We start from the raw sequence: 16,661 nt of genomic DNA on the forward strand, positions 1-16,661 counted from the left end.
TTATTTCATAGTCCCACGTGTAAATTAATACATTCTTAATTTATAAGGATATGAGTAATTATATTAATTGGAGATGGAAATGTATTTAGAAATCAGCATTTTATTGTTTTACAGTGAAATTTACAAAGATGTTTCGTCTATTCTGCTACTTAAATTTCACTGTTATGTGTTCAATAATCCCGTTCACACAATTTAACGAATAGTCACAATGTGCTGATGATTCATACCATTCGTAAACAATACTTGATGAGTATTCCTTTTCTAATCTTTTCTTTGTGAAACGGTGTATTGAAAATAATCGAAATCGATAGTACAATTACGCGACACCGTGCATAGTATGATTGCTATCTAAAGTACAACGTTATGTCCTTAATCATACCAATACGCTTTCATTACTTCATGTGCCTCAGAAAATGCGTACAATCGATTAGATAAATTCGACTATATTTTAAACAGGTGTTTTTATCTTTTTACATGACGATTGAAGTGTCATTTGCTGTTATTCGTGATGCTTTTCTTCTTCCGGAGAAAAACTTGTCTCTTAGTAGAATGATTGTATTATGTAATATGTTTTTGATAATCAGTCTGGATTACGAAGTATGTCAGGGAACAAATTTATAAAAAATTAATAGTATCTTTAAAATGAAATGTATGTACATATATAGTATCAGCAACATTTAATTTTATCAACTAATGGAAGAACCATGACCAATTGGTATTTGTTTGTACGAAAATTATGATTAAATATGCTTTGCTTTTAATTTAGTTAAGAAATAATGTTAAAACATGCGTGTTATAACGTACAGTAATTAAAATTATGCAAATGTTGTAGACTTAAAGTACCTGAAAAAGAGATAAATCCCTTTATAACATTATAAGTCCAATTTCTTCGTTAATTTTTAATGTATGTATAACACAGACATCAGATTCAGCTTAAAAAATCCTATAAAGACGAATGATATTTGCATAAACGTGGGCGTAATCTTGCCTTAGATTACTTGGTCGAAGAGGTGTAGATAATATTTAATTTAAAGGAAATTGTGTTCCACTTTATGATTACGTTTTGAGCACATGTTGTCACTAGAGAACCATCGATACTTTCGCAAGTGCAGTGCGACTTCCACTCAAATTGAACCATTAAACATGTAATTTCCTTTTGTTTACTTTAACCCAGAACTTTCACACAACATTCGCATGAGATTCTAATGCGAATACGAGAACTGGTCTCTTTCAGTATAGAGCGCTTAAATATAAATTTTTTTAGGTTTTGTTTCTCTTTTTCTCTTTAAATTATTTTAAATAGTGAGCGATGATATCAAGATAACGAGGAGGCAACGCAAAATTGACAGAGTTCTTCAATTTCCGCTTTATACTATTTATATGTCACATAATAAAGTAGAATGTGTATATTCATAAATAAAAAACAGAAATAAATAATAATTCCTATCTTTTAATAAACAAAGACGAATAATTTTCAACCACAAATGATTTTTATCTATAAATTTTGTTTTTGATTTTTAAAAAATATCAATATTGATCACAGTGACACTACGAAGTACAATTATCATCATTTAAATTTTAGAAATCATTTCAGACGACCATTCTCTCATACAATTTTCTACGGATCGTGTTACATAGACGTTGTTTAATTTATTATCTCTGTGCGATTTTGTGCACGGTTTCCAATACCTGGAATAGGAAAGACACGTAACCACTTTTAAGTTGTATACACAAACGCAAATAGAAATTTTTCATGAGCCCAGCGTCAGTTATACCAGGAGTTACTCTAATTACATGATCATTATGTCAGCTACGAGAAGAACACTTGAAAGAACACTGATTGTGAACAGTGTTGACTTATGGATTTTTATCATCGATTCTATTCTTCGTCAAATATACTGTCAAATTAAACAATTTTAGAGATACGTCCTTTTTTTCAACTTTTGTCTATTCCAACATGTGAGATAAATATCATAGTTTAGAATTTACTTTACTTTTCAAGTGTAAAATAAAGAACGAATAAAAAGGAAAGATATGTCTGTTAGATTTTAATTATTCGACAGTATATTTGTAGAAAAACGAAATCGGTTTCCTAGACACTTGATTCCGTAAATGTTTCATTCTTAGTTAACAATACAGTTCTTGTAGTCAAGCTAAGCATTTCTCGACAAGAAATTAATTAGTTGAAATTTGACGAACTCATTTCGAATCGCTTTGTAACACAACTTTGATAGCATTCCATAGAAGAAACACACTGTATCCTGCAAAGAAATACACTCAAAATGCTCATAAAGTCTTACGTGCATGATAGAGGAACACTCGTAGTCTGCTAAGCCTTCCTTTAAAGCACTTTGTCTTTTCAGTGACATATGGCAGTTATCGCTGTTTATACATCAGAATAATTAGAGAATACTTAACGTACAATCGAATGTCGCATTAAAACTCATTGTTCTTTAGAGTTTTCTCCAACAATTGTTGAAAGTAACACCAATAGTCTTCACTCTTCGTCGATATCTCACTGCAACTCAAACAGATAATTTTCTTTGCCAACCTGTGCTACGTGCCATAATCAGACACTTGTTAATCCATATCCCTGTAAACTTTTTCAAAACTTAGACTCGCCAGTCGCCGCAAAATCTATGAAAGTCACCTTCTTGGTTTTCATGTTGCCCTCTTGGGGCAACCCCTAATGCTATACGGATATCTCTTGTATTTGCACACGTTTTTTAATAGTATTGGTGCCACTAGTAGTACTCAAGGAGCTGGTCGTTCTCGTTGGAGGTTTTGGAGGAATGGGATCCTTGTGGATGGCGTTGCTGGTCCCGTGGCTAGGTTTCTGTTCACTTTTAGGCTGTTCATCGACATCTATCGATTGACTCTGAGCAATCTGTTGATGTTCCTGGATCGAAGGGCTTCTTGCAAGGGTAGTATACGATGGCGGAGGTTCTTGAGCTGGCCTAGGACTTTCTGGAGCTTTCATAGACGACCTGGTAGTCATCGGCAGCGATTCTTGCCCATTTGGCGTGCAGTCCATCGCGGCTCTCTTTTTGTCACGATCCCTCTGATAGTAAATGCCGGCGAATATCAACATGTTGAGCACCAATAAAATGCAACCGACTCCTACGGTGATTGCTAGGGCTGTAGTAGTACTGTAGTAGTGACGAGAAGCTAATCTTTGTAAAAGTTCAGCGTCATCTTCTGAATCGTCCAGAATAGGAGTAATGTCTTCGGTAATACTGTCGTCACCTGTAGATGTGCTGCAAGCTGTTGTCGACGAGGCGCTCATCTTGGTCGTCGCTACAAGCGGCAGAGGAGTGTACCACTCGTCTCGAACTGGTCCTGAAAGATTCAATACTTGCATTCTAATTACTCGATTCGTTGGATGAATTAAACGTTGCTTACATCGTGTATAATAGGGGCAGGTTTCTTTTAATCGTAATAATTACATAATTGAATTTTTTTTTATAATACACAGATATAATTTCAGTAGAAAATGTAATATGGCAAGAGTAAAAAAATAGATACAGGTATTCGTGCCAGTATAATTGAAATTTTTCGTTCCTAATCTTTTTATACAAAGTACTAGCTAATAATATTAACTTAGTAGATATGTATATGTTTCACGCGAATCGAGAACAAAATGTATTGCTTTTTAAATTTAAATTATTCGAGGAAGAAGATTTTGGTTTCTCACCTGCATAAAAGTGGTCACCTCTTTCTCGAAAATGATGATGCCGCATTGAGACATCGTCGTCTCCGGGTCGATGCAGTTGTGGTATCAGATTTAGCCAAACCGCCATTTTATGGCCACGGTAGTGGCTCTTCATTTTCGGTTTCATCGCTGAAACGATTAATCAGCGATATTGTTCTCTAATTACGTACAACACATAGTATATATACGACGCAAGTATTTAAATAAATGAGAAAGAAAGAGGATGAAAGAGGAGGAAAAGAAGAGATACGTAAGATGAGGAAGAAACTCACCAATCGTCAGATACTGTTGAGTACCAGTCTCGTATTGTTCCCATGTGAGACCACGGTATCGCGTTTTCTCCTTCGGTGTCCCATAATCCACCGATTCGATTTTGTGTGGCTCGTTCGGATTGCCGGTTTTCGCGAAATTCGTGAAAAACGTGAGAACTGCCTCGGCGACGCCCTGATCCTGTCGGGAATAATTCCGGGGAAAGAAAGCTCCTCCAGCCACCAGTGGCAACCCGAAGATATACGGTATATCCTCGCCACGAATGCTGCCCAGACGCTGAAACAAAATTATTTCGTTCGTTGGTGGAATGTACGTGTAACGTTTGAAACCTGCGGTAAACGCTGCTCGAAACGGTATTCAATATCGACGTCGGAAATTATTTTCAGCTACAGATAACCATTATCGATGAGCGAACTCTTTCTTTTTTTTTTTTTTTTTTTTTTTTTTTGACGAAGGAATTCTTTTCTCGTCCATTTTCGTCCACTACGACTTTTCATTAATATTACTCATAATCGGCAATTGCAATTAGAAGAAAGAAATAAACGTGGAAATTCCAGGATTCGAGAATCAAATACGCGCAAACTCGAAGACTAAAAGATTTAGAAATTTCAAGATCTAAACACTTCAAGATTCGAACGAACGTCTCGTACTACCTTTTCAAACTATCTTACTCCTTGAATAATTACAACACTACCCAGATAATTCTCAGGAACAGCGATTCTTTCATTTAATATATAAAGTGTCGCGGAAGTTTGTCCGAAAGAAAATTTCCGCTCAAAAATTACGCAGATTAACGACCGCGTCGTTCGTTATCACGTTTTCCTTTCGAGAACGGCTCGATGATAACGAAAGAAAAATTCCCGTCGGCCCAGCTGTTCGACCATTAATTATTGTAATTCGATTCAATAATTTTAATTGGAAAGCAGCGTGAATCACGCGGAGACACAGCCAATTCTATTTGCGCGTTCGACAGAATGTCTGGGTCGCGATGCAAATCCTGTTAATTCAAAGCGCAAGCAAATGGGATTTACAGCTGCCTGCCGACTTAAATGTCGCCTGGATCTACTAGAAGCTCGTGGATGGGCTGTAGATCGGTATATGCATGTGCATACATTTCGAAGACGCGCCGAAGAAACGAACAGCGAATTAGCATATTGCTGGAGGATCTACCGTCTCGTCTCCTGGCACCCATACAGTCGGATCGTTTAACGGATGAACCGTTTAGCTTTGTTCTGTTAAATACGTTGTAGCTTGTTGAACGAGTCCCAAGTGAATTTCGTTAATGCGGTTTACCTAAGCGTGGCTTCTTCAAGATACTCAATTTACCGGCGAAGAAGCTTAATTTTCGAGTTTAAAGTAACGCTCGGGTCAATGACATTCGGCTTGTTCTTCGACGCAGTAGGTTCCAGCGTGTGTCGTTGTCTTAATTCCTGTTTTTACATTTTTTTACGGATTTTACTTGCAAAGAAGAGACCCGAGAACGGGTGTGCGAATTAACGTTATTATTGATGATATTTTTAGAATACCAACATAGAGAGAAACATTTGTTCCTTGTCAAATATTTAGTTTATTTATTATTATTATTATTATTTATCATGTACTAATTTTAATATGCCAAGAGTATTAATCTCAGTTAACAAGTGGTGTAGGTCAGTGTATAGTCAGCCAGAATGTACGCAGTACATGGTTAGGTAAATAGATAAGATTGGTAACTGCTATTATGAATTGTTATAATCATAGAAATTTAACTGTTCGGTCATTTAATGAATTTGATAGAACAGACTGTACTGTAGCTTACTAAATAACAGACAATAACAAAAATTATAACAACAAATGCAGTCCATAGAGTTTATTGAGAAAAGTATGCGACTTCTTCGATAAAAAGAATTCCTTTTTGGCTCAAAAGTTCTCCTATTACGTCATACATACTAAATTATACCGAATATTCGTTCCATTATATTATTTTTATAAGTCATATTTACAATTACACGATATTCAATTTTCATTTTGTCAATTTGCAAATCGTCGAGTTCTCAGATTTGAATTCCATTGCTGAGATTGTAATTACAAGATATTACGTGTAAATCCGAAATATATATTCATAAATATAATTTACACTTCGTTATATTTTTACTAGAAATTTACTAGAAGTTTCCTCTGTTTTCCCTCTTCTATGCTGAATTTTATTCGAATTAGCCAACGATATTTTTTCCTAACGTTTCTAAATGCACGGACGACGCATTGATTAGGCTGGCGTTTCGAGTTTCAGTCACGACACTGAAACTTATTAAACGAAGTGGCCTTTCACGGGCGTGCACGCGACTCGACTTCCGTTTAATTAAAATTTCGCTTTGTACGTCCACGGTTGGCCATAGCGTGGCAGCTAAACGCACTAAATCGCTATTAACCGTGACCCGAGAACGAAACTCGTTAACTCGAAGTTCCTGCCTCTCTGCCTCTTGACGTATGGACAACTACCAGTCTTACGAGCGCGTCGCGATTACACAATGAACTAGTTAAAATCATCGAATTGCTGACGAAATGCGTGGAACAACAATGTTACATTTACATAAGCAACAAAGTTACATTTTGAAAGTGCGGCGATTCAAAATTGTTGAAGTGATCGACGCTTCTAGGAAAACTCTACATCTGGTCTTCGGTTTTCTCAAGCGCCGAGGTCATCGATAGTTTTTCTGTTTAGCACGTGTTACGCCAGATGCGATGGTCCTTGCGAGATTTCTCATAGTCTGGACGCCAAGACCTACCCATTACACTGACCCGCAGCAGGCCTAAGGAGATACCATAAACCGAATCTGTTCAGTTTCGTTTCTCTTCGCATAAACGTTTTCGGTTTACAGATGGTCCTTACGTTTGTTGCACGCTCTTACCTATTACGAAGAAAGCGGGTGTCTGGCGAGATAACAGACTTTTCCCATGAACAAGTATGCCCATATCTGGTTTTCTTTGTCTTTACAACTTCATTTATTAACCAATGGGCATCGCGGATCATTACTCTCACTTTTCTACCGAAAAGTGTGGACGAAGAATCCGCGTTCTGAGTTCAAAAGGGCACACCCACACCGAGCTTTCTTCCTCGATGGTACGAGACAGGTCCGAACAGTTCTTCTTGTAATTTTTTGTAATAAAAAACACCTAACTGTGACGAATAAACTCAATTTTCTACCGAATCTTTTGTAATCACTTAAAAATTACGCGACGCTAGCGTGCGGATCTGGACCAGCTTACATTGTATTCCACACTTTGTACTTTACATTCACGATAAATATATACTTTCAATACCTTACAATTTAGCCACGCGTTTCTTTGATTTCCACATATATCGAATAACCTTAACAAAAATGAATAAAAGACGCAAAAAGGAGCAACGTGTTACCGTTCGATCTGTACAAACACCGAAAATATTTTCTTCCATTTTAAAGTAAGAAACAGACAGAGCGAAAGACCAAGAACAGCATTCGAGCTCACAGCTCGTTCGGATTGTCTCTTTAATCTTCCGTTTTCCTGGAATCCATTCCGATCTTGGACTTCTCGGAGCTTTATGCTCGTGCTTGTCTTCCGACTAACCGCTGCCCATGATTTCACGATGAAGCTACTGTGACCTAATCAAACGTCTCACGGGACCGGTGGAAGGACGTTTGCGTTACCCCAGAAGACTACGACGATGTAAATTAAGCGTGACTCTATGTTGGAACTTTGCCTCGACGTTAGACTCTTGGAAGTTTGCGTTATTAAGTCTATTAATCTATCGGGTAGTTGGTTAATCAAGCCATGTGATGCGTGAGCTTTCAAACGGTAATGATTCGTCCCCTAGAAAATTCGTTGTTTCTTAAGAGTCAATGGATAGTACAGTTTATTGAAATTATCTTTTTATTTCTATCGATATTCTACTTGTAGAATTATGTATTAATCTGTACTATTTAACCAGTTATGTATTATTTTACGCGTACAACGAGTCTGACTTCATATCGACGTATTCTCCTTACCAGTAGCGACGGTCAACGTACAAGCGAGCAAGTAGAATATACGTCTGATTGGCCAGACGAATAACACAGAGGTTGAAGCGGTAGAAAAGCTCTATGATTTATTAACCCTTGATACGAATTAACCAACGTAACATACAATTTCGTTAATAACATCAACGCGATCCTGCAAGGTAGCTCTCGCAGTAAAAATTCTTCCTTTTATCTTTTTTTCCATCTCTTACCACAATGTAATTGTGATCAACTTCTGTATGCTTCTTTAACAAAAATAACGAAGACACTCGAGGGTCTCGTTCATCCTACGTGTATAATTTTATGTAAAATTAACTCGAAGTTAAGCCGGTTCTCTGGCTGGCGCGTTCCACTTTCCACTTTCGGTCGAGTCAAGAGCTGTATGAAAAACTACCGTACCATCTTTAATATTTCGCTGTGTTTGGCGAGAACGAGAGGAAGGGCATTGGTAGTGTGTGTATTTAAAAAATTTCGCGAAGAATCAAAGAGGTTGCGAATAAAATGGCGTTGACGACGACGACCAAAGGAAGAAAGAAAGAAAGAAAGAAAAAGAAAACAGCTTTCGTCGAGAAATAAGTTTACGACTGAAGTGGTTCAAAGAGCCACGGTTTACTGTCGACACTTCATGCGGGCGTTTCAATCGTTAAAAGACCCGGTTCCTTTTAAATTACTTTCAACATCTGTCGCGTTCTTGTATTTACGAATGGAAAAGAAATCGAGTACTGTAGGTCGCAAGTAATTTGTATAGAAGACTATAAATTATTTCCTACGTGTATACACTGTGTTCCAAAATTCGTGGTACAAGTAAAGTAAATAGAAGTTGCAACGAAAATCAAGAATAATAAAATTACGTTGGAACTGTACATTCTGTAAGTTTACCTACGCGCAGCTAAAACTAATTTAGCTGCAAACTTGAAAAATACAAACAAGTTTTAAAACTGACTTTACCGTATAAGAAGATCAGCCAAATAAATTTCAAGAATAATTCCACCGTAAAAATTCTAATCCAACGCACCAATCATTTTCTTCGTCATCGGATACATAAAACGCACGCTCGATTTCCTGTAAAACGTGCAATCTTTTCCACAAACCTGCAAAAGGCTGTTGTCTTTGGTTTGATGGCTGAAGTGGTAGAAGAACGTTTTGGCTCCCCTTCTGGCGTGATAAAAGGCAATCCTCATGAGTGGAGCTACGGTGTGACCATCGCTCAACGCCTCCATCGTCGAATCCCTTATAATGATAGGATGAAGGATAGGCTTGTCCCAGTCCGTATACTCGTTCCTCACCGCGGAGAAAATCTCGTTCAAATGATATACATAAGCGTTCCTAATGAACGTTCGTAAAATTCGATTTCGATGATCCTCCTCGAATCCGTATTGAATATCGTTCGCGTTAAAATCTAAATTCGACTCCGTGGTAGACACGCCAAGGATAAGAGGTACTTTGATGAACGTGTCACTGACTCGTTCCATATCCAGCCCTGGATCGGGATTGTTTTGGTCCACTGGTAAGCCTGGTCCGATCCGTGGCACGAATCTGAAGCGGAAGAAGAGACGAATTAGTGCGATTCATTGCTCGTCAGGATACCGAATTGGCATGGTGTTACGACCGTTCGCGGAGAGACTCGGTCGCGAGCAAAACGCGTCAGCGAGAGGCTCGCTACGATTCGTATAATCGACGCCGCGAAATAGTCGTTCCCCTTGTTTCGATTAGGATAACAGGGATGGTTCAATGAATTTAACACTTTGTTAACGAGTTGATATAGCGTGTATATTCGACAATAAATTAAATAATAATAAAAGCGTCACAAATTATTTAGTCATGAATACAGTTAATGCGTTACAGAAATTCTACTCGACTTTTTCGATATTTCCCGATATTCGTTAGATTTAGCGACTTTATTCGTCAGAGCTCTCGACGTATGCAATGTGAATTTTCAAAAGAGATTGATTGCCCTTAGACCGATTCTTTGTCTTTCGGGAGAGACAACCCCTACTACGCTCGGGTCACGCCACCGCTCGCACCGATGATCACGTAGACCGACTTCTTTGCGAGAATGAAATAAAGGACCGAAATCGACGTTTCTAGAACTCGCTGCCTGGTGACAACTATGCGCTCGTCGATACATCGTATGTTCTTCGTCGGGCAGATAAGACGATCCGTCTGCGACGCTGTAGGACCGCGAACGACGGTGTTAGAAATACGATCTATACTAAGCCTCGTGGCGTAACACATGGTGTTCCTCGTGTTGATCGATAAGGCGACCAAGTAAATCGGGAGCCAACGATAGCGTGATCCGAATCGCGAAAAGTTGCGCTAACCGATTAGCAACTACACTTATACTTTACACTGATCTGGAATAAACGGTACTATGACTATGGTTTGTGCGTTATAGAGCTCGATATAGCATGGGATTTTAGAGCTATGATTACGAGATACTATGGTGAGAGCTTACGCGTAGTTTTCATACTCGCGTTGGTGTAGTTGCACATTGGCTTGATCCTACAATTTCGTAGTATACTTTTCAGGATGTTTTACAGTGGTCAACGTATGTTCGCGTTAAGAACGATCGTATAATTAATTTTTCCAGCTAAAGTTCGTTGCTCTCATTAAGTTTTCTATAAATGGTTAATGAAATAAGATGCGCATAATTGTTCGATATTTGATTATTTCAACTATACGAATCACTATACAAATATATGTTTATGATTTCCTGCCATCAACTTTTTTTTTTTTTTTTTAGATCGAGTACTTTACACGTATAGATGTATAGCGTCTTTTTTAAATTGACGTTTGATATTGTAAATCGTAGATGATCGATAACTTGATTCGCGTTATGGACGGGCCGCGATCTTTTTATGCCGGTAAACGTAATAAAATACGCGATAAAGTACAGTCAGATTTTAAAAGATACGTTTCGTTCAAGATCACGGGAACTTTATTGGATTCTTTCGTGCGGAGAACAATAATATCGGCGACTCGGAGCTTTTTATTTCGCGCAGGTAACGCACGAGGAATTTTTACATGGAATTTACGGGCAGCTATTCACGGATCTTGCATCAGCCTCGAATCCAGATCGTAAAGAGTTACTATCTTACCGGATTTCCGGCAGTTCAACGGCCATGAGCTCACGCAGAGGAATGCCGCGTAGACAGTTGGCAATATCTTCGTCGTCCTCGGTGGAACATCCTATTTGCTTTGCTACTTTCGATCGTAAGTCGTTCGGATCGTGAACAGACGCCCACGGGCTTAACGCCGAGCCACTCGATAACACGACTCGATGAAAAAGACCTGCAAACATTGGTCGACATACTTTGTTAATAAATTTAACGATCTCTCAGCGGTATCGAGAAATCAATAAACAAGGCGAATCGTGCGTTTTCAAATATTTCCGCTTGTATCTTCGAGCTACGTCTGGTTAAAATCTACCGTTACTACGCGACAATAATTTTCATTTCCATTCTCGATATTTCGCGGAAAATGAAACGTAAAACGGATCGTAAGGACATCGCGATAAATTACGTTGAAAATAGGAAACGAAGCGCTTTCTTCACGATCTTCTCAAGCGTCACAGTAGTAATACTGTTCCGAAGAAGAAACGCGTTAAAGTCCAGGCGAAAAGGGCCACCGGGTATATCGAAGTTATTACATCAACACGGTAAAGTCGTTATTCATGATTCACGATATCTCAAAGAGATTTACGCGATAATAAAAGATATTCAGAAGGGAGAACGAAACGACAGCGGCGACGAATTGTGACCGGCTGCGACGTACATAGGTAAAGCCGTCATCTACCTGCAGCGAATAGAACGCCAATTTATCGCGCCTTTTACGAGACGAATATTTTCCATGAAATAGTTTACTTCGCGTTAACGAATATTAAATTTAAAATACGACTCCCCTTGATATTTATCCTGTGAAAAATGATATATTTTTGTTGGAGTACAACGATATTTCACGCATAGGTATAAGTACCCTTACACAGACACCCACACAGGCATTTGAACAGGACACTTACACAGGTCATACTCATTACTGTATAGAGAATGGGGCTCAAAGTATTTAAAGGATCATGGGTTACTACTTAAGTCTAGTCTGAAAGTAACTGGCCAACAATCGACAATTCTTGCACACGTTGTTATATCACTCGCTTGTATACATCAGGTTCTGTAGTTCTGTTTAATAAACATCGTTGAATATTATTTCAACATAAATATCGTGTCTTCCATAGATTATTAACCTTAACTTCAAGATTAAATTTTAATAATTTTACATCCATCTCGAAGACTGTTCATCGACTCTCGAGATGATCGTTGACGTCGACAGTGCGTGTGTCACACACTCAAGAAGACCATCCGCTCAGTAACCAGATAGACCGAACACCCTGCATGCTACATCCGTTGAAACAATAACTAAAAAGGCCCCTCCAAAGGGACTGGACCCTCGGTAGAAGGACCTTCGTAAACCAGCGCTAAAACAGTCCGTCGTAGCATCTCGAAGCAGTCTGTTCTAACATTCCGAACCACGCTGTTGTAATCGTCACTCTGTTGGATTTCTGCAATAAATCTCATTGTCGCATACGAAGTTCTATTTTCTTCACCTTATTCGTGAAAGAATCATCGCGAAGACTGTTCATCGACTCTCGAGATGATCGTTGACGTCGACAGTGCGTGTGTCACACACTCAAAAAGACCATCCGCTCAGTAACCAGGTAGACCGAACACCCTGCATGCTACATCCGTTGAAACAATAACTAAAAAGGCCCCTCCAAAGGGACTGGACCCTCGGTAGAAGGACCTTCGTAAACCAGCGCTAAAACAGTCCGTCGTAGCATCTCGAAGCAGTCTGTTCTAACATTCCGAACCACGCTGTTGTAACCGTCACTCTGTTGGATTTCTGCAATAAATCTCATTGTCGCGTACGAAGTTCTATTTTCTTCGCCCTATTCGTGAAAGAATCATTTCGTTCGAACCGCGACGCGAGGAGATCACCGGCGATCCGCTAATTTCGCGATCTTTTGTATCTCCGACGTGACACGTGCGTGCTATCATTGTTCGTTCATACGTACGACGATCGTTGAGATATCGTAAACAGACTTAATAACGCGCAATAAGCGTTATCCTTCTGTCGGATCTGGCTACGTGGCAGTAAAATAGAAATGTTACCGGCAGGAAATCGGCTCGGTTAACGTGATCTACACGAAACGAGCAGCCGAGTGAACTTGCACATCGGATATTAGACGATTCATCGATACACTCGAGAATCGCAGAAAATCATCGAGTAATAATAGCTTGGCAATCGCTCCTGATGTTCCAACATCGGAATTCGTCTGAACCGGACCTGATGACGAGCGACCATAATGCTTCCCCAGTAGAGACATAACAATCTATATTTCTGTCACTCTCCAACCCATATCCCTCATTGCCTATAACTCCTACTTACACAAACGAGAACCTCGATACAAGGTATATCAGAGAAAATGCAGACCGCGATGATCATGCCGCGTATAACGACGATGTGATAATGCTAAATAGCCAAGAGCCTTGTGTAAATACAAATCATTGGCAGCGTGTTAAAAAGGAAGAAAGGAGGAGACATGGAATCTCTTCAAAATAAAAATTGATAAATATTCAAACGTTACCATAGGCCTTGACAATAGCCTCCGTCTATTCTCCACCGCGACATACTATCACCGTTGAAGAACGTGTAGAATACTTTGATATTTGATTGAAAATTGGATCGACATTCGTAGGACTATCCGAGAAATGCGATGTCTGGGGATCTAGGATCATCACATCGAAAGGACGCGGTCTGCTACAGGCTATTCAATCTAGAAACTTTTATGTCCACAGGTCAGCTAACTTACTGGCCAACTGACCCGAATAAACTTTCTGATTTCTTAAATTCCTTCACCGGAGATGTATCCCACATCCACGCACAAATTGAGGCAAATTACGATTTAAGCTTGGGCCACAGCGATATAATTCTAACAGTAAGTACAGATATTATTTGATCACAAAATATGCTGCGTGATATGGCAACGATCTACGAGTACGTCTGGTCAAGGAAATGATCGACTCTCATTCGACAAGATACAGAGATCGCAACTTGAACCACCAAAATAATCTCGTCAGCGACCTGCTGAGATCCAACCATCCCGCTGTAAGAATATTCGAGGCTGAGAGGATCTGGCCGAACGATCTCTCTACACAAGTTCGGTTAAATCTTCGATGGATTGTTTCCGAACCGAGTTTTATTTACTCACTACTCTCACCAATAATGGCAAACTGTAAATGTCTAATAATAAAAAAAGAAGCAAAAATCTTAAAGACCATTTTTAAATCATTGTTATTTTAGTAGAACGATGATGGGAGTGGAGTTGAAAGAGCCTGACATATACCGACGAAACTTGGCTGTTAAACCCTGGCATACCCTGTACATATATATGTATTGCATATTGTATAACGAGAAAATATTGTAGTTATTTTTATTTACAGTACAATACAGTTATTGCTCTGCTATACGAAAACAAATTTCGTGCCTACAATTATCTGTTCTCCATTCGCAAATACACGTATCGATTTTAATTTACAGATATCCATTGTCTCCATTATTTAGGTTACAATTAATTGCAATTGGAACCTACTCGTTCGACCCATATTCGTATCCGTTCCTCGCGTTTCTATATCCGTTTTAATAATCCAATACCAGGCATTGTAAACTATGTGACATTTAAACAATTCCCAGATTCAATACGATAGAGCAAATTTGTATCGACTTGCTGTAAAATATTAAAAATTACAGATAGGTTTTCGATTATGTGAAACAACAAATACGACATAGAAAACTGTGTCTAACGTCGAGCTAACGCGATAACAACGATCGAGCGAATATTATCAACCGTTTCTCGCTGGAAAATTCCGAATATTTAACGCAATTATCGACAAGTTAAGCGATGTGTCTGCAATATTTCGAAAATTTTGAAAAGGACGAAGAAAAGGCTTAAGAAAAGAAAGAAATGAAAAGATAATTTCGGTAACACGATACTGAATTTTCAAGCAGCTCTTCTTCCTCCGTAGTCTTCGTTCGATTTATTAGTTCATTTTCTTTGCTACCATTTACACTAAATTTATCAGATTCTCTTCGCGGGGAAGAGGAATACGAACGATAAAGAATTCTCGATAAAGAATTAAAGGAAGAAGGAGGAAAGAAATAAAGAGAAATAGGATGAAGAAAAGGAGATTCAGCTGAAAAAACCTCGCTCGCTTCGGTCCGGCATCGTTACACTACGTTTTAGTGTGGCTTCACGAGGTCGCCTCGTAAAGATCGTAAGCCGGAGGAATATCCAAACAAACGTCCTTTAAAGCATCGAGTACTTCACGCGGAAATGTTGCAGAGAGAAGCGTATTCGGATTAATCCCGGTGCTATGCCGAAGGGAAATACGATGCAATACATGTCCAATGTAAATATCCTCCGCCTCGTCGAACGCAAATATTTGCCTTTTACAATTTTGTATCCTACTCGTTCTCTGTCTAACGCTGCGCAACTATCGCTATAATTTTCGGGCAGACGGCACTTGCGCGAGACAACTGCGAACAAAAAAAAAAAAGTGGATCTACGATTTCATATAACTGGTATCTTATTTTATAGTTGCACGTATACACTAAGATAAAGGATGTATATTCTGAAGTAAAAGACATCAAGGCAGAGGCACCGCAAGGAAGCGTCTTAGGACCAATATCATACACACTATACACGGCCGACATACCAACAACTACGAACAGCAAAATACTGACATTCGCGGATGACACGGCTGTCTAGTCAGGCACACTAATCCAGAAACAGCAGTCGCGTTACTACAAGAGCACGTCACAAAAACAGAAAAATTGCTACAAGATAAACAAATAAAGGCAAACCCCAGTAAATGCAACCATATTACGCTTACACTAAGAAAACGGAAACCACCAAATGTCCAATTGAATGGCACGCACATAACACAAACAAGGCAAGTTACCTAGCGCTCCATTTAGACGCACAACTTACATGGAAACAACATACTAAATCAATTATAGACAAAATACGGATAAAAGGAAGGCAGATACTGGTGAACTAGTCGAAACTTTAAACTCGGCATAGAAAATAAGCCAAAAATCTGCAAAACGATGATAAAACCAATTTGGACGTACGGAATACCGCTATGGGATACAGCAGCAATGAGCAACATAAATAAACTAGAGTCGCTACAATCGAAGATACTGAGAACAATAGACAACGCCCTATGGTATGTTAGAAACGAGGATATACGCAGAGACTTAAAAATACCAACGGTCAAAGAAGAAATCGGCAGGTAGGCAGAAAAATACAAGGAAAGAAGGGCAACACATCCAAACCAGCTGGCTGCTGGAGCGAGCAAAACTCTTATAGAAAGAAGACTAAAAGGAACACCCCACTGACCTCACTAAAGAAATAAAATAATCAAACTTGAAGATGGTACCTCGAAGAAGATGGAAACTGGAAGATGAAAAAAAAAAAAACGTATACACTGCGGATGTTTAGATAAATTCGTAATTTTACGAGGACGATTAATGATATTTCGAAGTATAAAGAGTTAAAACATAGGACATTTACATTCAGTGTTTATCAGTGTCTTTAGCGTTTTCAAATC

General features: G+C 38.8%; 2 protein-coding genes and 1 long non-coding RNA gene across 18 annotated transcripts in view; 1 reads left to right on the forward strand and 2 right to left on the reverse strand.

The window, feature by feature from the left end:
- Positions 1–16,661, forward strand: part of Usp (retinoid X receptor ultraspiracle) — a 144,903-nt gene that overhangs the window by 70,571 nt on the left and 57,671 nt on the right. The window lies entirely within an intron of this gene.
- Positions 1–16,661, reverse strand: part of LOC139987508 (uncharacterized) — a 252,164-nt gene that overhangs the window by 69,288 nt on the left and 166,215 nt on the right. The gene's annotated exons all lie outside the window — the stretch shown is intronic.
- The window catches only part of Nlg-5 (neuroligin 5), a 355,394-nt gene continuing 338,815 nt past the window's right edge, over positions 83–16,661 (reverse strand). For all 9 annotated transcript variants that reach the window (XM_072003813.1, XM_072003815.1, XM_072003816.1 and 6 more), the window contains 5 exons: positions 11,094–11,286; positions 9,087–9,531; positions 3,985–4,258; positions 3,695–3,841; positions 83–3,339 (listed from right to left, as the gene is read on the reverse strand). In XM_072003813.1, the coding sequence (XP_071859914.1) occupies positions 2,693–3,339; positions 3,695–3,841; positions 3,985–4,258; positions 9,087–9,531; positions 11,094–11,286 (1,706 nt within the window). In that variant the 3' untranslated portion in view covers positions 83–2,692. The remainder of the gene's footprint in view (positions 3,340–3,694; positions 3,842–3,984; positions 4,259–9,086; positions 9,532–11,093; positions 11,287–16,661) is intronic.

This window comes from Bombus fervidus, chromosome 5 (genome assembly GCF_041682495.2).
Source record: "Bombus fervidus isolate BK054 chromosome 5, iyBomFerv1, whole genome shotgun sequence".
Classification (NCBI taxonomy): domain Eukaryota; kingdom Metazoa; phylum Arthropoda; class Insecta; order Hymenoptera; family Apidae; genus Bombus; species Bombus fervidus.